This window comes from Carcharodon carcharias, chromosome 3 (assembly GCF_017639515.1).
Source record: "Carcharodon carcharias isolate sCarCar2 chromosome 3, sCarCar2.pri, whole genome shotgun sequence".
NCBI classification, from domain to species: domain Eukaryota; kingdom Metazoa; phylum Chordata; class Chondrichthyes; order Lamniformes; family Lamnidae; genus Carcharodon; species Carcharodon carcharias.
In genome coordinates this window covers 132,725,198-132,748,768 of record NC_054469.1, presented here as the reverse complement: position 1 = coordinate 132,748,768, position 23,571 = coordinate 132,725,198, and the positions used below count along the sequence as shown (strand labels likewise).

Sequence of the window (23,571 nt, the reverse complement as noted above, 5' to 3'; positions counted from 1 at the left end):
AGAAATAAAAGAACTGCATGAGAAGACAAGATGCTATGGTTAGGAGTGAATGTGAGGAGGATAGTTTGTACAGAGGTGGATGTATGAGGGTAGTGAATTCAGAATAGGACAGATAAAGTAAGTTGAAATAGAAATCATCAATGCAGCAGTTAAGGAAAGGAGGGAGCATGTCCCTCGGAGAAACTCAAGCTGGAGTTGGGGTCAGTAGTTGGGAGCAATTTTAAAAGGCAGGGCAAGGCTGGAACAAGTTTCTCAAAGGTGAAGGTATCAAAGGAGTAAGGGAGCAACCAAAGTGTGATTTCGTGATGAGAATTGCACTGTGTTTTAGATGGAACAGGTGGTGGAAATTATTGATAATGGGAGCATTTAGCATAATAAGGTTGTGGATGGCAAGGGAAGTGTTCATGAATTAACAAATAGTCTGCAAAAATGTAGGCAAGGATGATAATTGTTAATAAACCTCATTTTTCATTTATGATTAGATTGAAACCAGTTAAATATAGCTAAGATCAGAAATACAGTGAAGTTTATTAACATAAACCACTGCAAAATTAAATGTTGCTTCTGAAGCAACATTGTCATTATGTGACCTGTACAAATGTTTAGTGTGAATATGACTTAAAAGTAACCTGAAATTCTTAAACTGTCAGAAAAATTTTGGGTTTCATTTGTTGTGTATACCCAATTAACTCTGTGCATTTTGTGAACTGTTTAATGGATATCCAGACAATAATAGTTTGCCAATGTTTGTAATGTAGCATCAAATATCTTATCAATTGCTGCGAGTGCATAGTATGGCCACAGTTAGAATAGTGTTCAGAATATATTAGCCGTTGTTTTCTGAACGATGATCAATATTTTGGCTTTCTGTTCAGGCTACTGTCACAATGCTCCCCTTGTTATCTTTCTGCGGTCTCTAAAAGCAGCCCCACAGCACATTTTTCTCTGTATGCGTGATGTTTCAGTGGATTTTACAGATGAATGCACAATACATTGTGGGGCAATTATTAGCAGGGATGGACAATGATGAAATCAGTAAAGTTGTGTGTTTTGTTGAGATGTCTAGATTGGGTCCTGAGGGGCTTGTCTATTCTCCCAAATTAAGCTGCTCTAGACTATAGTTTGTTAAAACATTACTCAATATGTACATAGTTGTAAATAAAAAGGCCTCTGAGGTTAGAACCTCTCCATCCATATCTGTCTTGCAGTCATGCAAACTGACATTGTTATTACATCCGCATCATGTATGCTTTTGATGTTAACCCTTTACTCTACAGTGCTTGTTGCAAAATGCAAATTAATATTGGTTTATTTGTATATTACAAAAGCTGGGATTTCTGATGGCAATCTTCTGATCTCAAGCTTAATTAACTCATTGGTTGCACAAGTGAGCTTGCAAAATTTGGACACCATGAGAGGTATTATTTTTGTAACTTTTTCATGAAGCTGGGAAGGGGATGGAATCATGAAAAGTAGCTCAGAGGAGAGAGAAGCTGAGATGGAATTAGAAGTTAAAATGCTAGTAATTGAGTCTCGAAGACAGAGGAAACATAGGCTAGATAAGAAAGAAGTGAGTTTAGCAAGGTTAAATGGAATACATTTTAATCAAGGAGCCTAAGGAATAAGACAGACGAGCTGAGGGCACAGGCATATGGGAGTATGATATCATGGCTATGACCAAGATTGGGCCAAAAGAAGGGCAAGACTGACAGCTCAACATTTCTGGTTGTATGGTATTCAGACGAGATAGAGAGGGGTATAGAAGAGGAGGAGGGGGTCGTAATATTGATCAAGAAATCAATTATAGCCGTGAGGAGAGATGATATCTTGGAAGGCTCATCAAATGAGGCCATATGGGTAGAAGTAAAAAACACAAAAGGGGCAAAAATGGTGTTGGGTGTGTACTATAGACCCCCAAACAGCCAGAGAGAGATACAAGATCAAATATGTAATAAAATTTCAGAGACATTTAAGAATAATAAGGCAGTAATAGCAGGGGATTTTAACTACCTAAATATTAACTGGGATAGTTTTAGTGTGCAAGGTAGGGAGGGAGCAAAATTCTTAAGTTGCATTCAGGAGAACTTTTTTGGTCAGTATGTAGAAAGCGCAACAAGGGAGGGGACAGTTCTGGACCTAATATTCAAAAATGAGCCCAGGCAGGTGGAAGGCGTATCAATAGGGGAGCATTTTGGAGATAGTGACCATAACTCAGTTAATTAGATTTAGGATAGTTATGGAAAAGGATAAGATTGGGCTGGGAATAAAAGTTCCAAATTTGGGAAAGGATAATTTTACCAAGATGAGATGTGATTTGGCCCAAGTGGAATGGGAGCAGCTACTTGCAGATAAAACTGTGTCAGAGCAATGGGAGGCATTCAAGGAGAAATAGTGAGAGTACAGGGCAAATATGTTCCCATAAAAACAAGGGCGGGGGGACCAAGTCCAGAGAATGCTGGATGTCAAGGGACATAAAGGTTAGGATTAAGAGAAAAAGAGAAGTTTATGGCAGATACTGAGGGTTCAATATGGCAGAGTCCTTAGAGGAGTATAAAAAGTGCAGAGGGGAACTTTAAAAAGGAAATTAGGAAAGCTAAGAGAGTGCATGACAAAGCATTGGTGGGTAGAATAAAGGAAAGCCCATTGGGTTTTTAAAAATATATAAAGAGCAAGAGAATAGCGAGGAAGAGAGTAGGACCAATTAAGAACCGTAAAGATAACCTGTGCATGGACCTATAAGACGTTGATACCTTCCTCAGTGACTCCTTTGCATTGGTCTTCTCAATGGAAAAGGATGACACAGGTATAGACATCTGTGCCAGACGGTGAAATATTAAAGGAAATTAACACAGAGAGAGGAGGTACTAGCGGTTTTAGCGGCCTTAAAAGTGGATAAATCCGCAGGGCCAGATGCGATGTATGCCAGGCTGTTGAGGGAGGTAAGGGAAGAGATATCAGGGGCCCTGCAGTAATTTTCAAATCCTCCCTGGCCACAGGTGAGGTGCCAGAGGACTGCTAACATTGTCCCATTATTGAAAAAGGGAGGAAGGGATAGACCAGGAAATTGCAGACCAATCAATCTAACCTTGGTGGTGGAGAAGTTACTAGAAAGAATTCTGAGGGACAGAATACATCTGCACTTGAAGAGACATGGATTAATCAGGGATAGTCAGCAAGGATTTGTTAAGGGAAGGTCATGTTTGACAAATTTGATCAAATATCTCGCGAAGGTAACCAGGAGTGTTGATGAAAGTAATGCATTTGATGTGGTCTACTTGGACTTAGCAAGGCTTTTGATATGGTTCCTCATGGCAGACTGGTCAAAGAAGTAAGAGCCTGTGGGATCCAAGGCAAAGTGGCAAGTTGGATCCAAAATTGACTGAGAGGCAAGAAGCAGAAGGTGATGGTAGAGGGTTGTTTCTGTGACTGGAAGCCTATTTCCAGTGGGGTTCTGCAGGGCTGGGCCCTTACTGTTTGTGGTGTATGTAAATGATTTGGACTTAAATATCGGGGGTGTGATCAAGAAGCTCACAGATAACACGAAAATTGGTAGGGTGGTAAGTAGTGAGGAAGATGGCCATAAACTGCAGGAGGATATCAATGGACTGGTCAGGTGGGCAGTGCAGCGGCAAATGGAATTCAACCTGGAAAAATGTGAGATAATGCTCTTTGGGAGGGCTAACAAGGCAAGGGATTATACTATGGTAGAAACCTGGAAAGTACTGAAGGTCAGAGGGACCTTGGTTTGCATACCTACAGATCCCTGAAGGTAGCAGGGCAGATAGATAAGATGGTTAAGAAGGCATATGGGATCCTTGTATCCTATGCCTCAGCTAAAAAAGGCAAGAGCAGGGAGGTTATGCTGGAATTGTATAAAATGCTGGTTATGCCACAACTGGAGCACTGTGTGCAGTTCTGGTCGCCACATTATAGGAAGGATGTGATTGCGCTGGAGAGGGTGCAGTGGAGATTTACCAGGATGCTGCCTGGGTTGGAGGGTCTGAGCTATGTGGAAAGATTGGATAGGCTGGGGTTGTTTTCCTTGGAGCAGCGAAAGTTGAGAGGGGACCTGATAGAGGTGTATAAGATTATGAGGGGCACAGATAGGGTGGATAGGAAGGCACTTTCTCCATGGGGGCATTGATTTAAGGTAAGAGCTAGAAGGCTAAGAGCGGAGTTGAGGAGAAATTTTTTCACCCAGAAGTTGGTGGGAGTCTGGAACTCTCTGCCTGAAAGGGTGGTTGAGTCAGAAACTCTCATAACATTTAAGAATTACTTAGATATTCACTTGTGTTGCCATAGCCTCCAGGGCTATGGGCCAACCGTTGGAAAATGGGATTAGTGTAGTCAGATCTTTGCTGACCAGTGCAGACACAATGGGCCGAATGGCTGCCTCCTGTGCTGTAAATGCCTGAGTCTGAAAACACTATAAAGCTGCTTATTACAACTATTTGTTGATTACTTCTGCGTGGTTTTTAACTTCCAACTTTACTTCCAGAATGATTAACTGCAGGAACAGTGACAACCCTAAAGAGTAATATGATGTTATAACTTTTCTTTTGACAATTGTTTTCTCAATCTCGGGGAGAAATACTGATCATCAATTTTTTTAAATTGATTATATAGCACATAGTGTAGCTCACATGCAACAAAATTTGTTACAAAAGCAGTTTTATTGTTCACTATAGCTCAGTTGCAATTCACTTTCCACAGTTACAATATCTTTAATGGGTATTTTGTTGGAGATGGTTTATTTAATGTTCAGAAGCTATAACAGAAGGACCACGGGGTAAATGGCAGAAGATGAAAACACAACATTAAAATATGAGGTTGTGTAAAAAAGCAAAAGGAGACAATGAAATTAAAATTGTTGCAATTCAGCACTGAAAATAATTTAAAGGATAAAACCTTAGTGAATATGAGTCTCTGCCTCTAATGTGATAATGCTAGATTTTAAATTAGCTGAGAGTTCTAAAAAAATGATGCTTCAAAAAAATCATGCAACTGCACAACAGCCCTTGATTAAAAGTCAACTTCCGCAAGACTAAGTTAAATTCCCCTTCATTACATTAGTCATCAGGATTTTTATTACTGCTTTGTGGTTTGATTCCACATTTCAGTTGGACTCTTGAATCAGATATGAAAATTCATTGTAATGGAAGTGCAGTGGGATATGAATGTAGTAGCTATACACAATATTCCGTCAGTTGTATTCTAGCAATGAAGTACACAGTTGTTATTTTTTCAGTGATGAATCTAGAATTTTTTTAAAGAGCGGTGTTTGAGAGCCAGAAACCGACAGACCAAATAAATGAAAGGCAGAGAATCACTGTGATTCAATTAAAGACAAAGTTGGAGACAGATAATGGCATGGGCTGAAATTGAGAGAATTGAAAGGAGTTTGCATCCTTATTCTATTTGGAAGATTTCTATGTATGAGCTGCCCACCTTGTTATTGGACTAATTCAGAATTGAATACTTGCTTTCCAGTTATTTTTCAAAAATGTCACATAGTTCAGTCCATTCCACTTTACAGTAATAACATAAATACTGAGAGCAGGAATCAAGCTCAACCCTCTATTAACTATTCCTTTATAGAGGTTAGCTTCGAGAATTTTCTGCTCCAGTAAAAACATTCTCACTGTATGAAAAAGTTCTTCTTAATGTACACTTTAAAATTTACTTTGCACTAATTTAATTTAATGTCCCTGGGTCTTAGTGCCATGATCTAATCTGAACTATTCTGCATTTAATTTCTCCATACCAATTAATACTTATACGTATCTTGGTAAGATCCTCCCTTAACTGCTTCCTTTCTGAACTGCAGAGCTTTGCCAATACTGTCCCTCCCCCCTTTACAGTAAGGATCAGCCTTGTTTCTCTTCTCTGTACCAACTGCAGTGATTGTATATGTTGTAGTGACCTGACCAGAAATGAGCACTGTACTCAAGTGCAATAGACCAATGCATTGTAAAACCCCTGCAGATCTGTACTGTGTTGCGGATCTCAATATATTTGTTTTTGAAGGTTGCATAAGTGTATTCCATGGAGCGTAGCCTGTGACCACTACCATCTAGCAGGGTAAGGGCTGGTGGTGCCTGGGAACACTACCATCGGTAAGGGCAGAAGGTGCCTGGGAATACCACCACCTGCAAGTTCACCTCCAAACCACACCCCTTCCTGACTTGGAACTATATCATCGTTCCTTCACTGTCACTGCGTCAAAATGCTGGAACTCTCTTCCTAACAACACTGTAGGTGTAACTGCATCACGTGCAATGCAGTGATTCAAGAGGTAGTTCACCACCCACCTTACGAAGGGTAATTGGGGATGGGCAGCAAATGCTGGCCTAGCCAGCAACACCTGCATCCTGTGAAATTTTTTTTTAAAGTGAACATAAAGTTACAATCTATGCTGTTATTGATACCTAGTGTTCTGATTTCAGATTTATTCACAAATGAGGTGCCAAATTTAAGAACATCCCTTTCCAAACTGCCAGGCCCACTAAGTTCAAACAAGGCAAGCAGGTGCAAAAACAAGATACTGTGGATGCAAAAAATATGAAACAAAACCAAAAATGCCCAAATGGTAGATCAGGCAGAAGCTGTGGCAAGTGAAACAGTTAACATTTCAGATAAATGACCTTTTGTCAGTTTGTCAATAGTAATGAGCAAATTAGGACTGTTATTTAACTTTGATTTAGATTGCCAGGCTCAGAGGTCACCAATTGTACACCTCAGCCAACTATTTTGGCTACCATTGATTAATAGATTTGGATTTGTTAAACAAAGTTATCATAGCAAAACACCTCAAATGTACTTTGCACAGTTAATTATTTACTGAAATTCATTCGCTTATGCTGGCAATGTTATATATCGTGGCATTCTATTTACTTTTTAAAATTCTTTTCCCGCACAAAATGCCTTAATTATTTTCAGTGTTTATATTAATATTCTAAATTCCCATTTTTCTCAACCTCTGTGAATTCAACCCCTGCTGCCCCCCCCCCCCCCATCCCACCTATTACATTGACATGTATACTTTCCACAGCTCTTTATACTTGAAAGATTTTGAAATCTGCCTGATTCTCACATCGAACAAACACTTCTTGAAGCCAGTTCAGCAAGCATTCAGTTACAACTCCTGCAAAATCAACTTCAGTGGTCTGGACTCTTTCCGGATGGCTAAAAACCATCCCCTCGGCCCTGTTTTCTCAACCCTCAAAGGCCAACATTCCAGCAGAGGACAAAGGAAATGCTTCAAAGACACTGGAACTCTCCTTGAAATTCAGCAGCATTGATCTTAATGAACGGGAGGAGTTTGATACCAATTGTTCATCAAGCTGCATCATGCTTTGAGTCCCAATGCCTTAATGATTAGGCTGAGCAGCAGGAGAGAAGGAAAGAAAAAGCAAATCCTGTATTCTGGATCCCACTACCTTGTGGGATATCCTGCCCCATGCGCCCAAAGATGTGTGGTTCGAGGTTTCGCCTGTTCAGTCAGATGAAGAAACATGGCTGAATCACGTGACCCTGAGCAGACGTCGTCCTTGAATTGAGGGACAGCTGACAATGATGATGCACTTCTGCCCGAAAGGCCTTCCCTGAAATTCGGCCTTTTTGCCTTTGCCAAGTTAGCTGCGCTCAACTGGCATGACAGCTGATTGCACTTATGACTTCAATGAGATCAGTGGTCCTAGGCTATGAAGGAAAGAATCAGCCTGAACCTGCTGATGACAGCTACCAGTAACCCCTAATAGGAAACGCTTGAATACACAAGAACACCGATCTGGGGTGCCCTTCAGTGTCCGCCAGCAGGTGTGTCCAGAATGATAGTGGCATGCTGCACCTTGCACAGCAGAGAATTGGCACGACAGGAGGAGGAAGATAATGATCATTGTGCGAGTCTAGAGGAAGAAAAGGGGCAAGAGAGGAGGAGCCTGAAGTGGCGAAGGCACCTGCAGCCATTCACTTAGCTTCCAGGGATGCCAAGACAAACTCATTCAGGCATGCTTCAGTTAATCTGAGGCACTGCAGCCAATGTTGAACCTCTCCCAACACCACCCGCAGTCCCCAGCACAAAGTATCCCCAAAGTTATTATTCCATTCCTCTCACTGATACCCATTGCTCATCTTCTACTTTTGTCATACCTTTTTCTTCAAGGCTGTCAGGTACTTGACAGATAACAGGCAACAATGGGATTGGCTGGACAATGGAGCTTTGAAGTAACCTTTTATGATGCATAAACATTGAACATTTAAAGTGCCTGTTAAATACATTATTAAACAGCCAAGTGATTATCCTTGTGTAACCACAAAGTCTTTCTCTTCTTATTACTCCTATGTGTAACTACACCTGTAGCTTCAGGAGAGCTAGAGGCAGGCTGTTCGTTCCCTGGTCAGTTATTTGTGGCTGATGTCCTTTTATGTTTTGGACTCCTGGAGAGAACCCTGCCAAAGACAGTTCCGCCTGTCCAGGATCACACTCGGCCAGTGAAACAGAAGTCAGCATGTGGGCCTCTGACTGAGTGGAGGACAAAGGTGGAGGATGGGAACATTCTGAGCAGAGTCCCCACTTCAATGCCCCCTTTCTTCATTTTTACTCATTCGTGGGATGTGGGCATTGCTGGCTAGGCCACCATTTATTGCCCATCCCTAATTGCCCTAGAAAAGGTGGTGGTGAGTTGCCTTCTTGACCCACTGCAGTCCATGTGGTGTGGGTGCACCCACAGTGCTGGTAGGGAGGGAGTTCCAGAACCTTGACCATTTCCTCTCATGGCCCACCCATACTTCCCCACTAGCCAAGAACTGGAGAACATTTTGAACATCCAAGGCAAGACTTTCGTCCATCCTGTTTACACTGGCAGACTGAATGTTTGGGCCATTGGTGACAATAAATATGCACTTGATTGCCTGCCATAACTGATGCTTCTTTTGATGGAGGTGAACATCAGCGCTAAGACCTGAGGCATCATGGTAGAGATACCTCTCCATTTGTGCACAGTGCCTCTGGAAATGTTGTCAGAACTAACACTCCTCCTCTGCTGCTTCAGAATAGTCCACTTTATCAATGACCCCTGAAGTTCAGCATCCGATTCCAGCTGAGCAGAACTTGGAGGGTCTTGCACACTCTGACAGGACTCTCCTCTGCTGTCTCCACCATCTGGCCCTACTCATTTGTGTTGTGTGCCCCCCCCCCCCCCATGTGGCCTATCTGAGCTGGTGGGATGCGTATGAATCATGTGATGGTGATTCCTCAGAGTTCACAATCTCTTCTGAGGAGTCCTATTCCTCCAACACCAATTCCTGAGGGATGCTTGCAGGACCTATGGAGAGTGAAAGATATGAATTAGAACTGAAAGGGCTCAAAGTTGCCATTTGTGCATTTCATAATATTTTTGTGGTTGAGTGATGAGTAAATATAAGTGAGTGATGCATGTCATGTGGCTTTATATCAAAAACTGTCATCAGGTAGCTGGGTGATCTCCATCTCTCCATCACCGAAGACTATGAATGTCTAGACTCCGCACATCTCCAGTGCAGTGGTCAGGGTTATGATGACTGGAGGGCTATTACCAATTCTCTGCTTCACCCTGTATTCTGTGGTCACTTCTCCTGTGAGGAAAGAAAGAAGGGTTAAGAGTGTGAAAAATGGAATGTGCTGAGAGGATTGAAGGATACGTTTGTGAGGGGTCACTCATAAGGAGTTGGTGTGTTATGGTAATAAAAAGATGGGGACTGGCAGTGGTGGCTGTTCAGATGGGAGTATGAGGAGGTTCCCGGAATGATAGAAATGGGTAGGCCTGCAAGGTGTGTTTGTCTGAGGAGTGTTGTGCAGGAGAAGTCAATGAGGGGTTTGTAATTGAACATTGTGTTACACTCAATTTTCCTTCCCTGATGATGTATTTGAATCTCTTGCACTACTGTATCCAGGAGTGAAGGACCATACACCTACTCATCCCCTCTGCCATTTCCAGCCATGCCTGTTTGTCGTCTGAGACAGGTTTTTTTCTCCATCTGCTGAGAACAAATATAATATATAAAGGGTATTTTTCAGGAAACCCAGATGTGGGATGCTAATGTCATAACTCCATTAAAAAACCACTGGGAAATCTGTTGCTCAAACTTCCAGGCTCTTGATGCACTGCCAGCCACCCCCACTAAGAGTAGATCGAAAGGTTAAAATTCAGCCTTTTGTGTCTTGCTTACAAGTCAGAGGTTCACCACCTGTGTTGGGTTACTCAGTACATAATTTTATTAATCTTATGGGGTGTTTACAAGGGAATGATTTGAATCTGAAGCAGAAACTGTCTGTGTTATGGAATCCTAAATATTGAGGATGCACACATGTAAATTTAAAGAAATGAACATAAGCTAGGATGTTTTCTTAAGAATTCCCACATGACCAATGTATCTCTGGTCATTTGAAATATTAAGCAAACAGGACCCATGCGTTAAATGACAGTTTTGTGCCCAAGTTGTGATTCTAGTCTGACACTCCTGAGTGTAAGAGTGAGAAGGTGATCGGCTGCCCCAATATTGCCAACTCATTAATTCAAGCTATCCACCACCATTTGCAGTCCTGTTGCGCAACTAGGTGGAGTGGACCTGGGCCTCTTGTTATCTGTGAGTAAAAATATCTGAGCTGGATGCGCTGTAGGTACACCACCTGGTTCCAGTTGTCGACCTTGCATGTATACTTCAATACCATATTGATAATGAGCATTGGGATGAATTGCAGTATAAAAGTGGAGTGCCTTAAGTGATCTCAAGCTGACAGTTCTTGAAACCAGTGCATAAGTATTGTTTGGAATCTGACTGTTTGCTTGAATGTAACCATACAGCAAACATGTTAGCACAGAAAATCAAATTGCTCCCACTAATAAATAAATATTTGGAAGTGATTTTAAGGCATCTGATATCCATTATCATCTAAAAATAAAATCATAATGTTTGTGATGTGTCTTTATTGTTGACAGAACTAGAACAAAATGGCTGTTAGGACGCACTCTCCTCGTCATGTCCGCAGCAGGTCAGAAGGAACATTGATTGACCTGGATGAAAACCCATCAACAAATTATGTATTTTTAAAAGGTAATGAAAATTCATATACTGTATAATAAATTATTGCTCCAGTTCTGGTTTATTTCTGGCTATTCGTACTTTATTAGTGGATAGGTTAATTTGCGGTTGACTAAATATTTAGCAATAAAATTTATCATGTCTTTGTGTTTCAGCCACAAAGCATTCCAGATTAGCAGTGGGACAGCTTGCATCTGATTGTCTTCCACCCCCATTCAACACGGCCACCCCATCCCCGCCCCATGACCTATCCAAGTGTAAGTGCTGGTGCCGCAGCAGCCCAAAATTTGTGTTCGCTTCACTGGCGAGCCACATAGGGATTTGTAGTAGGTACCTACAAGCCTAATTTAAATAAGGCCCAATTTTGATCAGCCCTCATGCCTATCTATTCTGATGCAGCGATCATTCTTTAAGACTAGATCCAACTGGCAGGTCGGCACTATGCAGCGTCTATACCTTGACATACAAAATATGCAATGACCATTATTGAGAGAAGCCTCTTATTTTGATTCACTGACTTATGTTTTTTTTTGTTTTCTGATTTGTTCTTTCAGAATTTTTAACCTACTTTTTTTTTATTTCTTTCATCTCCTGATAGATAACAGCAGCTGTCGAGAAATTTCACGTGGGCAAGAGACAGATTTACTAAAAGACTGGAATGAATTGTTATTTGATCCTCCTAGCCATGTGGTTTCTCAGAACACAAATCCATTTTGGAATGGTTTGTCAGGATCAAACCCATTTTTAGATGAGATTAGCAAAAAGAGTGACGAGCTATCAAACCCAGCAACTGTGTTAAAGGAGGACCCGCTGCTGCTGTTTGAAAACCCAAGAGTTGCAGAATCTGTTGCCTCTTCAACTGATGATTTGGATATTGATCATCTAATCTATATTGGAAAACCGTTTGCAAAGCAACATGGAAGGTGGAAAAGTGCTTCTGATATTTTGGATTTTTCAAACAAAGAAGTAGTTCCACAGAATAATCGCCCAGTGAGCCAATTTATGGTTCCAAATTTGGAATCATTTCAAAATGACAGAGAAGCCTACAAAATGGCATGGTTGAGCCATAGGCAACTGACTAGATCCTGTCTTGATTTGGATATGATAAGCCAAAACCCTGGCTGGGGGCAGACACAGGCTATTGAAACTCACATTGTTTGTAAGATAGACCATAAAGGGGGATCACTTCAGTTGCCTGAATCAGACATAAGCGTCCATATACCTGAAGGTCATGTTCTACCAGGTGAAATTCAAGAAGTGGCAATGAATTCCTTGCTTGACCCACCTCAAGTACTAAATAATGATCTTTGTACAACTATTGGTCCATTACTAGAGCTAAAACTGAGCAATTTCAATACAAAAGGTTTTATTTCTTTGGAAATGAAGATGACAGCTGAAGTGAAATCTGATCCTATGAGTCAAGTTATGACTGAAATTGTGTGCCTTTGCAGTGATAGTAAAAAGGGCCCTTTTGAGAAGGTGCACAACATATATACATACAAAGATGTTATGCAAGTAAAGCTGAAAAATTTGAGTCCTTGTATGTACATTGTGTCAGCAGTTCAAGCTAAAACCATTCAGCCTCCTGCATTGACAGTATGGGACTACCTTAACAAAATGATTACCATTGGAGTTTATGGCCCCAAACATATTCATCCAGTTTTTACTGCAGTTTGCATAATCTTTGGCCACAATCAAGTTCCACAAAAACTTACGGATGTTAAGAAAAATAATAAAAATTTGCCACCTGTTGTTCTTCAACTTTGGGGAAAGCATCAGTTTCAGTTAGATCAGCCACAAGATTTTGAAATTTCAATTTTTCCCACTGACTCGAAGTACGAAGTACAAGAAGCAGATCAGAATGAAAAAATTAAAGGAAGCTTGCTAAAATTAGGTAGAACCATTCGACAGCAATTTTCTTTGTCTATGTGCAAATCTGGCGAAATTAATTCATTTCAACTTGGGATTCAAGTTATAGGAGCATATCAGGATGTACTAACACACTTCAGTGTCCTGACACCCAGCCCAACACCTAAATCAAATGTGAAAAAGCGCTTTCAGAGATGGAAAGAACCACTGACAGCTGCCCCTTCGTGTGAAACATCACCAGTTAAATATCCTATATTCCGAGAGAGACCAGTAAATATTCTTAAATATGGAGTGGCAATGAAGCCTGTGCTGAGGCAACCAAAGATTGAATACTTACTGGAATATTTCAAAGGTGACACTATTGCACTTCTTGGGATGGACAAATTTAAAGTAATTGGTCAAACAAGGATCAAAGAATGGTATGTTGGTTTCTTACGAGGAAAGATTGGCCTTGTACACTGCAAAAATGTGAAGGTGATTTCTAAGGAACAGGTCATGGACTTTTCAGATGTAACAGTTACAACCAAGATACTGATCAATCAAATGATGATTCCTCTGAAGAAATTGACTTATATGTATTCGTCCATCCGTACACTCATCACTGAGAATATTTCTAGTTGGAAGGCATTTGCTGAAGTGCTTGGATACACTGATCTCTCACTGGATGAAATTTGCAGAAGACCTGTTGAAAGTGAATCAGAACGAGTTGCATGTACATTAGAGAAGCTGAAAGAAGACTGCCACACTGGTGACAATCGGATGAAAAAAAAGTTTCTTTATGAAGTTGTTTTGGTAAGTAGACTTAATAAGGCTGTCATTTCAATGCAGCATGATAGTGGCATATTGCATGACCAAGGCTGCCGTTCTTTAGATGTAATTTTAAACTGAGTTTCGTCTTTCTGTTCATTGGTTCAGGTTACTTTGGGAAAATTCCCCGTCATAGAATTTCTAATGTCTTAATTATTCCCAAAGCAAATTTGCCAAAAACACATCATCTGGTCATGTATCTCATTATGGCTTGTGGGACTTCAGAGTGGAAAATTACAGTTACGTTCACCCATGCAACCATGCCTGCATTTTAAAGTATTTTGTTGCATTCGGATAGAATGTAGGTGCTCTCTTACTGCATGCAATTAGTATGTTTTCTCCGGAAAGAGGTGACTTTTCTTACCCTTAGTGTTCATTCCAACAAAATAATTCAGCAGCAAGTTTTCATGAGTTTGAAATAAAGGAGATTGTTTATTCTCGCACACTTACCCTGAAATAATGCTACATCATACAATTTGTCACGCACACTCAAAGCTTGGACACAGATAAGGATAGTGTACTTTTACAGATTAGTTAATTCAGTCCCTGATTTACAATTTCTGGTCTCCCCTGTGGCAGACATGTGGTTTCTTGAATGAATTTGATAATTTAAAGTCAAAGTGAGGGCCCTGTAAAACAAAGGGTTTGCAGAAGGTTGTGAGGTTTCTTGTAATCAAATATCTAGCGAGGTGGGTTCTCAGGTGAACTTTGAAACTGGAACAGGATAAGTACTTTGGCTGCTTGATGACTTGCAGCTAGTTTCAGAGCCTGGTTCTCAGACTGGCTGATGACTGATGGTTCTGATCAAGCTTCTGGATCCTGGGGCAATAAAGGTGCAGTCCCTATAAACAGCTTCAATTGCACAGCTTCTGTTTTAACATTTTTGAGGGCTATCCAGTCTAGTTTGGATATTGGAGGCCATCATGATACAATGGGAGGTTGATAATTGCTGTTGAGTTTCAATCTTCCCTTTTGTCCAGTAGGAAACATGGAGACAGGCAATCTGGAAACTCCATAATCTTTAGTTGCTGACCCATCCTTAAACAACATGATATGTGAATTCTACAAATGGCTGTGAGGTAACCTCAACTATGTCCATTTTTAATTAGGTTTTCACTGGAGACTTGATACTGTCTGTAGTCCAAGTGCGAAAAAGTGCAGCAGCCATCTTAAAAGCTTGTTTGTGTCCAATTTTCCACACTGGGCACCCACCACCCCTCAAGACCTGCCCCACTATGGGTATTTCCTTCTGCACCCTCCTTGCTTCTCTTCAAAATGCCCATATCCCAGATCTCAACTTCCCTCCTCATTGTGAAACACCCTGCACTTGCCAGTTCCTGGACTTCAGCACTTAGAATTTGGGGACTCCTTTAGTTCCAATTCTAGCCACTGCTTGGACTACAGAGCTGCCAGCCAATCTGTTTGGCCGGCTGCACTCTGGTGTGGAAGTAAAGCCTCCGGCCAATTAATGCTTCTTGCAGCCTTGAAACCCAGCCATCCAAAAAACCCTGCCCTGTGACAGGAGCAAGTTGGTGAGATGTACGCTATTGAACTTAAATGTTTTTCCAGTTTAATGTATATTCCTGTGAAGTGGAATTGATTCGAAACAAATCTTACAGCTCTGACTGGGCATCCATGAGGCACTGTGGGCCATCAGCAGAATTGCATTCAAGCACAATATAACCTCATGGGACCAGCACATTCCTCACTCCACTACCATTCAGCCAGGGGATCAACTGTGTTTCGATGAGGAATGTAGGAGAGCATGCCATGAACAATACCAAGCATACCTAAAAATGAGGTGCGAACCTGGTGAAGTTACAACATAGGACTATAAGCATGCTAAACAATGGAAGCAGCATGTGATAGATGGAACTAAGTGATCCCACAACAAATGGATCAGATCAAAGCTCTGTAATTCTGTCACTTCCAGTCATGAATGACGGTGGACAGTTTGATAACTAACTGGAGGAGCAGGAGGTTCCACAAACATTCCCATCCTCAAATGATGGGGGAACCCTGCCCATCAGTGCAAAAGTCAAGGCTGAAACATTTACAACCATCTTCAGCCAGAAGTGCTGAGTGGATGATCCCTGCCTCCTCTGGGGTCACCAGCATCACTGATTCCAGTCTTGGACTAATTCTATTCACTCCATGTGATACCAAATAACAGCTGACAGTACTGGATACAGCAAAAGTTATGGGCTCTGACAACAGTCTGGCTGTAGTACCTAAGAATTGTGCTGCAGAGCTAGTCACAATCCTAGCCAAGCTGCCCCTCTACAGCTAGAACACCATCTACACAACAACGTGCAAAATTTCCCACGTATTGCCAATAAAAAGGATAAATCCAACCTTGCCACTTACTGCCTCATCAGTCTACTCTGTCATCAGCAAAAGGATGGAAGTTGTCACTGACAGTGCTATGGAAGTGGCAGCTACATAGCAGCAATCGGCTCACTGATGCTGAATTTGGGTTCCACCAGGGCCACTCCAGAGATAAAAACAAAAAACTGCAGATGCTGGAAATCCAAAACAAAAACAGAATTACCTGGAAAAACTCAGCAGGTCTGGCAGCATCGGCGGAGAAGAAAAGAGTTGACGTTTTGAGTCCTCGAGTCGGTAGGCTTGTAATGGATATTGGTGGACAGTCTATCACCAGAGATTGAGACAGAGAGGTCAAGGAAGGGAAGGGAAGTGTCAGAGATGGACCATGTGTGACCTCCTCCGTCTGGCTGAACTTGTTCTCACACTGAACAATTTCTCCTTCAACTCCTCTCACTTCCTCCAAATAAAAGGTGTGGCTATGGGTACCCGCATGAGCCCCTGCTATGCCTGTCTCTTTATGGGGTATGTGGAACATTCCTTGTTCCAGTCCTACTCCGGCCCCCTTCCACAACTCTTTCTCCGGTACATTGATGATTCTTTGGTGCTGCTTCATGCTCTCATCAGGACTTGGAAAAATTTTATTAATTTTGCTTCCAATCTCCACCCCTCCATCATTTTCACGTGTTCCATCTCTGACACTTCCCTTCCCTTCCTTGACCTCTCTGTCTCAATCTCTGGTGATAGACTGTCCACCAATATCCATTACAAGCCTACCGACTCCCACAGCTACCTCGACTACAGCTCCTCACACCCCGCTTCCTGTAAGGACTCCATCCCATTCTCTCAGTTCCTTCACCTCCGTCGCATCTGTTCCGATGATGCTACCTTCAAAAACGGTTCCTCTGACATGTCCTCCTTCTTCCTTAACCGAGGTTTTCCACCCACGGTCGTTGACAGGGCCCTCAACCGTGTCCGGCCCATCTCCCGCGCATCCACCCTCACGCCTTCTCCTCCCTCCCAGAAACATGATAGGGTCCCCCTTGTCCTCACTTATCACCCCACCAGCCTCCGCATTCAAAGGATCATCCTCCGCCATTTCCGCCATCTCCAGCATGATGCCACCACCAAACACATCTTCCCTTCACCCCCCCTGTCGGCATTCCATAGGGATCGTTCCCTCTGGGACACCCTGGTCCACTCCTCCATCACCCCCTACTCCTCAACCCCCACCTATGGCACCTCCCCATGCCCACGCAAAAGATGTAACACCTGCCTCTTCACTTCCTCTCTCCTCACCGCCCAAGGGCCCAAACACTCCTTTCAAGTGAAGCAGCATTTCACTTGCATTTCCCCTAACTTAGTCTACTGCATTCGTTGCTCCCAATGTGGTGTCCTCTACATTGGAGAGACCAAACGTAAACTGGGCGACCGCTTTGCAGGACACCTGCGGTCTGTCCGCAAGAATGACCCAAACCTCCATGTCGCTTGCCATTTTAACACTCCACCCTGTTCTCTTGCCCACATGTCTGTCCTTGGCCTGCTGCATTGTTCCAGTGAAGCCCAACGTAAACTGGAGGAACAACACCTCATCTTTCGATTAGGCACTTTACAGCCTTCCGGACTGAATATTGAATTCAACAACTTTAGGTCTTGAGCTCCCTCCTCCATCCCCACCCCCTTTCTGTTTCTTCCCCTTTCCTTTTGTTTTTTTTCCAATAATTTATATAAATTTTTCTTTTCACACCTATTTCCATTATTTTTAAATCTTTTATGCCCCCCACCCCCACTAGAGCTATACCTTGAGTGCCCTACCATCCATTATTAATTAGCACATTCGTTTAGATAATATCACCAACTTCAACACCTGTGTTCTTTTGTTCTTTTGTCTGTGACATCTTTTGATGATCTCCTATCACTGCTTGCTTGTCCCTACAACCCCCCCCCTCCCCGCAAGTTCTCTTCTCCTCACACCACCCCCCAACCTTATTCCAGCTTATATTTCACCCCTCTCCTTGTAAAGAAAAATCAGTTCTGTTGAAGGGTCATGAGGACTCAAAATGTCAACTCTTTTCTTCTCCGCCGATGCTGCCAGACCTGCTGAGTTTTTCCAGGGCCACTCCAGACCTCATTACAGCCTTGGTCCAAACATGGACAAAATAACTGAATTCCAGAGGTGAAGTGAGTATGACTTGCCTTAGAAGATAAGAACATAAGAAATAGGAACAGGAGTAGACCATTCGGCCCCTCAAACTTGCTCTGCCATTCTATAAGATCATGGCTGATCATCTTGTGTATCGATTTCTACATTCCCATCTAACCCCGATAATCTCTCATTCCCTTGCCTTACAAGAATCTATCTACCTCTGCTTTAAAAGTATTCAACGATCCTGCCTCCACCACCTTCTGAGACAGAGAATTCCAAAGTCGCACAACCCTCAGAGAAAAAATTCTCCTCATCTCTGTCCCAAAAGGGTGGCCCCTAATTTTAAAACAGTGCCCCCTGGTTCTGGACTCACCCACAAGAGGAAACATAATTTCCACATCCACCTTGTCAAGGACATTCAGGATCTTGTATACTTCAATCAAATCACCCCTCACTTTTTTAAACTCCATTGGAAACAAGCCCAGTCTGGCCAACCTTTCCTCATAAGACAACCCGCTCATTCCAGGTATCAATCTAATAAATTTCCATTGAACCACCTCCTTAAATAAGGAGACTAAAACTGTACATGGTATTCAAGGCGCGGTCTCACCATTGCCCTGTATAACTCAAACATCATATCCTTACTTTTATGTTCAGTCCCCCTCGTAATAAAACATAGTATTCCATTAGCCACCTTAATTAGTTGCTGCACCTGCATACTAACTTTTTGTGACTCATGTACTGAACACCTAGATTCTGCTGTACCTCAGAACTATGTAGCCGTTCTCCATTTAAGTAATACTCTGCTGTTTGTTCTTCCTGCCAAATTGAACAACTTCACATTTTTCCACATTAAACTCCATTTGCCAGATCTTTGCCCGCTCACTCAACCTATCTATATCCATCTGCAACCTCTTCATGTCCTCTTCACAATATACTTCCCAACCTATCTTTGTGTCATGTGCAAATTTAGCTACCATGTTGTCACTCCCCTCATCTAAGTCATTGATATTAATCGTAAAATGTTGGGGCCCCAGTACAGGTCCCTGTGGCGCTCCACTCATCACATGCTGCCAATCAGAAAAAGACCCAATTATTCATACTCTCTGCTTTCGGCCGGGCCAGTCAACCTTCTATCCATGCTAATATGTTGCCCACTACATCATGCGTTTTCTGTAATAATCTTTGATGTGGCACCTTATCAAATGCCTTCTGGAAATCCAAATACAGTACGTCTACAGGCCCCCCTTTATCCACTGTGCATGTTACTCCTTCAGAAAACTCCGATAAATTGGTTAAACATGATGTTCCTTTCACAAAACCATGCTAACTCTTCCCTATTGCCTTGAGCTCTTCTAAGTGCCCAACTATACCCTCCTTAATGATCGATTCTAATAACTTCCCCATGACAGACATCAAGCTAACTGAACTATAGTTTCCTGTTTTCTGCCTCCCTCCCTTCTTGACTAGCTACTTCCCAATCTGATGGAACCTTTCCAAAATCTAGTGAATTTTTGAAAATTAGCACCAGCGCATTAATTACCTCAGCCACCTCTTTTAAGACCCTAGAATGTAGTCCATAGGGACCCGGAGATTTGCCAGCCTGCAGCTCCATCAATTTGCTCAATACCGTTTCCCTAGTGGTTCCAATTTCACCAAGTTCCTTTTTCCCGTTCACCTAATTGCAGCTATTACTGGAATGGTTTTTGTATCCCCTATAGCGAGCACATAAGCAAAATATTTGCTCATTTCTTGCGTCATTTCCATATTAACTGCCCACTGTCACTCCCTAGAGGACCAACACTCACTTTACTTACTCTTTTCCTTTTTAAATACCTGTAGAAACTCTTGCTTTCCTAGTTTCTAGCTAACTTCCTCTCATACTCTAATCTCTTCCTCTGGAATAACCTTTTAGTCATTCTCTGCCATTCTTTATACTCTGTCCAATCATCTGTACTGCCACTCATCTTTGTGGATGCGTATGCTTTTTCCTTAAGTTGGATGCTTTCCTTAACATCTTCAGTTAACCACGGATGGTGGGTCCTCCCTTAGAATCTTTCTTTATAATAGGAATGTACTTATTCTGAATACTCTGAAATATCCCCTTAAATGTCTACCACTGCTTCTCTATTGATCTATCCTCTAGCCTAGTTTCCCAGTTTACTTCAGCGAGCTCAGCTTTCATCCCCACATAGTTGCCCTTATTTAAGTTTAAGATACTAGTCTTAGATCCATCTTCTCCCTTCCAAACTGGATGTAAAATTTGATCATATTGTGGTCGCTGCTACCTAATGACCTGAGGTCATTAATTAATCCTGTCATGTTACACAATACCAATCTAATATAACCTGCTCTCTGGTTGGTTCTACAACATGCTGCTCTAAGAAACTATCTCGAAAGCATTCTAAGAACCCCTCATCCAGGCTACTATTGCCAGAGTGATTTTTCCAGTTTGCGTAGATTAAAATCACTCTTGATTATTGCTGTCCCTTTTATCACAAGCACATAATATTTTCTCTTGAATACTCTGGCTATTGTAGACCACTCCCACTAATGACTTTTTCTCCTGACTGTTCCACATCCTCACCCAAACTGATTTTACATCTAGATCTCCTGAACCAAGGTCATCTTTAACTATTGCACCAATGCCCTCTTTGATTAACAGTGCTACTCCTCCACCTTTACCTAGCTTCCTGTTCTTCTTGAATGTCATTTACCCTTCAATATTAAGGATCCAATCTTTGTTTTCCTGTGGCTACATCTCCATAATTGCTAACAGATCATATTTATTTACTTCAAAGTGGACTATCAATTCATTTACTTTATGAATGCTACATGCATCCAGATCGAGAGCCTTCAGTTTTGTCTTTTTGTTACCTTTGTAACATCTAGTCTTGACTATTGATGCATTCTTAGGTTTTTTCTCTCTGTCCCTTCCTGCCATTCTCTGACCCTTAGTTCTCAAATTACTATTTTGCTTTCCTGTCTTGGCTCTACACCTTGAATTACTACATCTACCCAAACTTGATCCCTCACCCCTCCTTGCTTCCCTAGTTATGCGGTTTGCGAGGACACTCGTCCCAGCATGGTTCAGGTGTAAACAGTCCCAACGATACAGCCCCCACTTTCCCCAGTACTGATGCCAGTGCTCCACAAATCGGAACCCACTTCTCCCACACCAGTCTCTGAGCCATGCATTTGTCTCTAATCTTATTTGCCCTATGCCAATTTGCATGTGGCTCAGGTAATAACCCAGAGATTATTACCTTTTAGGTTCTGCTTCTTAATTTGGTACTAGCTCCTCATACTAACTTTGCAGAACCTCTTTCCTAGTCCTACCTATGTCATTGGTACCTAAATGGACCACGGCAACTAGATCTTCCCCCTCCCACTGCAAGTTCCTCTCCAGCCCTGAGCAGATGCCCTGGCACCGGGCAGGCACCATAGCAGTCTAGACTTTCGCTCCTTGCTTCAGAGAACAGTGTCAATCCTGCTCACTATACTATCCCCTACTACCACTATATTCCTTTTTGCTCCCCCAACTTGAATGGCTTCCTGTACCACAGTGCCATGGCCAGTCAGCTCATCCACCTTGCACACTTTGCTTTCATCCACACAGTTTGTGAGCATCTCAAACCTGTTTGACAGTTGCAAAGTCTGAGGCTCCTCCACTACTGTCCGCTCAGTCCCATTACCTGCCTCACTAACTGCCACATCCTCCTGTCCCTCACTGCTGACCAAAGCAGATGATCCTATCCTAATAGGTGTGACTCTTCTGGAACAAAGTATCCAGGTATTTCTCACCCCCCTTATGTTGCGCAGTGTCTGCATTTTGGCTTCCTGATCAATAATCCTGATCCAGAGTTCCTCAAGCTGCTTACACTTCCTGCAGGCGTGTTTATCATGGATCGCCTTAGCATCCAAAAGCTCTCACATCTCACAGCTGCAACATAACACCTGTCCCACCATTCTAACTGATATTTAATTTGCTTTATTACTTTCTTCCTATGTATGCTACAATTTACTGTGTCTATTGAATACTAGTACCACTGACAAATAAGATTATATGCTTCTTAAATCCAAGGTATATCTTTGCACTCTTTTATCCTGTGCATCCACCGTTCTCCTCGCACTCTTTTATCCTGTGTCTTTGCTCTCCTTGCACTTTTTTTATCCTCAAAGTGGAGAATGTGGGCATCGATCCCTCTACCTCTCGCATGCTAAGTGAGTGCTCTACCATTTGAGCTAATTCCCCCAGCCTTGACATTAAGGCAGCATTTGATTGAATATGGCATCAAGGAGCCCTAGCAAAATTTAAGTCAGGGGAATTGGGGGGGGAAAAAAACTCTTTTGGAGTCATACCGAGTGCAAACGAAGATGGTTGTGGTTGGTGGGGGCCAATCATATTGGCTCCAGGACTCTACTGCAGGAGTTCCTCAGTGTAGTGTCCTAGGCCAACAACCTTCAGCTGCTTCATGAATGATCTTCCCTCCATCATAAGTTGGGAAGTGGGGATGCTTGCTTATGACTGCAGTGTTCAGTACCACTCTCAACTCCTCAGATGCTGAAGCAGTCTGTGCCTCAATGCAACAACCCTGAAGAACATTCAGATTTGGACTGAGATGTGGCACTAATATTACTTGCCACTTAAGTTACTGGTAATGACCATCTCCAAGAGAGAATTTAATCAATTCCTTTGATGCCCAATAGAATTACCATTGCTGAATCCCCCACTATCAACATTCTGGGGGGTTACCATTGACCAGAAACTTAACTGGACCAGCCACATAAATTCTGTGACTACAAGAGCAGATCAGAGCCTGGGTAGCTCACCATCTGACTTCCCAAAGTCTGTCCACCATCTACGATGCACAAAGGAGGAGTGTGATAGAATGCTCTCCATTTGCCTTTGAGTTGACTTCAGCAACACAAGCCAACACCAATCAGGGAAAAGCAGCCTGCTTGATCACCAGCACATCCACTACCTTAAACGTTCACTTCCTCCACTGCTGGTGCACATCTACAGTAAGCACTTCTGCAACTCGCTAAAGCTCCTTCAACAATACCTTCCATATAAGTGACCTATAGCAACTAGAAGGACAAGGGCAGCAGATGCTTGACTGCGTAATGTTTGTTGTTCTTATTTAGACATACTTGCATTGGAGACAGTTGAAAAAAGATTCACTCGGTTCATTTCCTGAGATAAAGGGGTTGATTTGAGGAATTTAAGCAGATGGGGGCCTATACTCATTGCAGTTTACAAGATTGAGTTGATCCTCTTGAGAGAGTTTGGCAGGGCAGATACTGAGAGGATGGATTTCCTCAGCGGGTAGCTGAAACTA

At 42.3% G+C, this 23,571-nt stretch overlaps 1 protein-coding gene across 1 annotated transcript in view; it reads left to right on the top strand.

Moving 5' to 3' along the window:
• The window catches only part of macc1 (MET transcriptional regulator MACC1), a 79,515-nt gene that overhangs the window by 40,493 nt on the left and 15,451 nt on the right, over window positions 1-23,571 (top strand). The window contains exons 2-3 of the mRNA XM_041185102.1: window positions 10,980-11,094; window positions 11,681-13,743. Coding sequence (XP_041041036.1) covers window positions 10,992-11,094; window positions 11,681-13,743 — 2,166 coding nt within the window. The 5' untranslated portion in view covers window positions 10,980-10,991. The remainder of the gene's footprint in view (window positions 1-10,979; window positions 11,095-11,680; window positions 13,744-23,571) is intronic.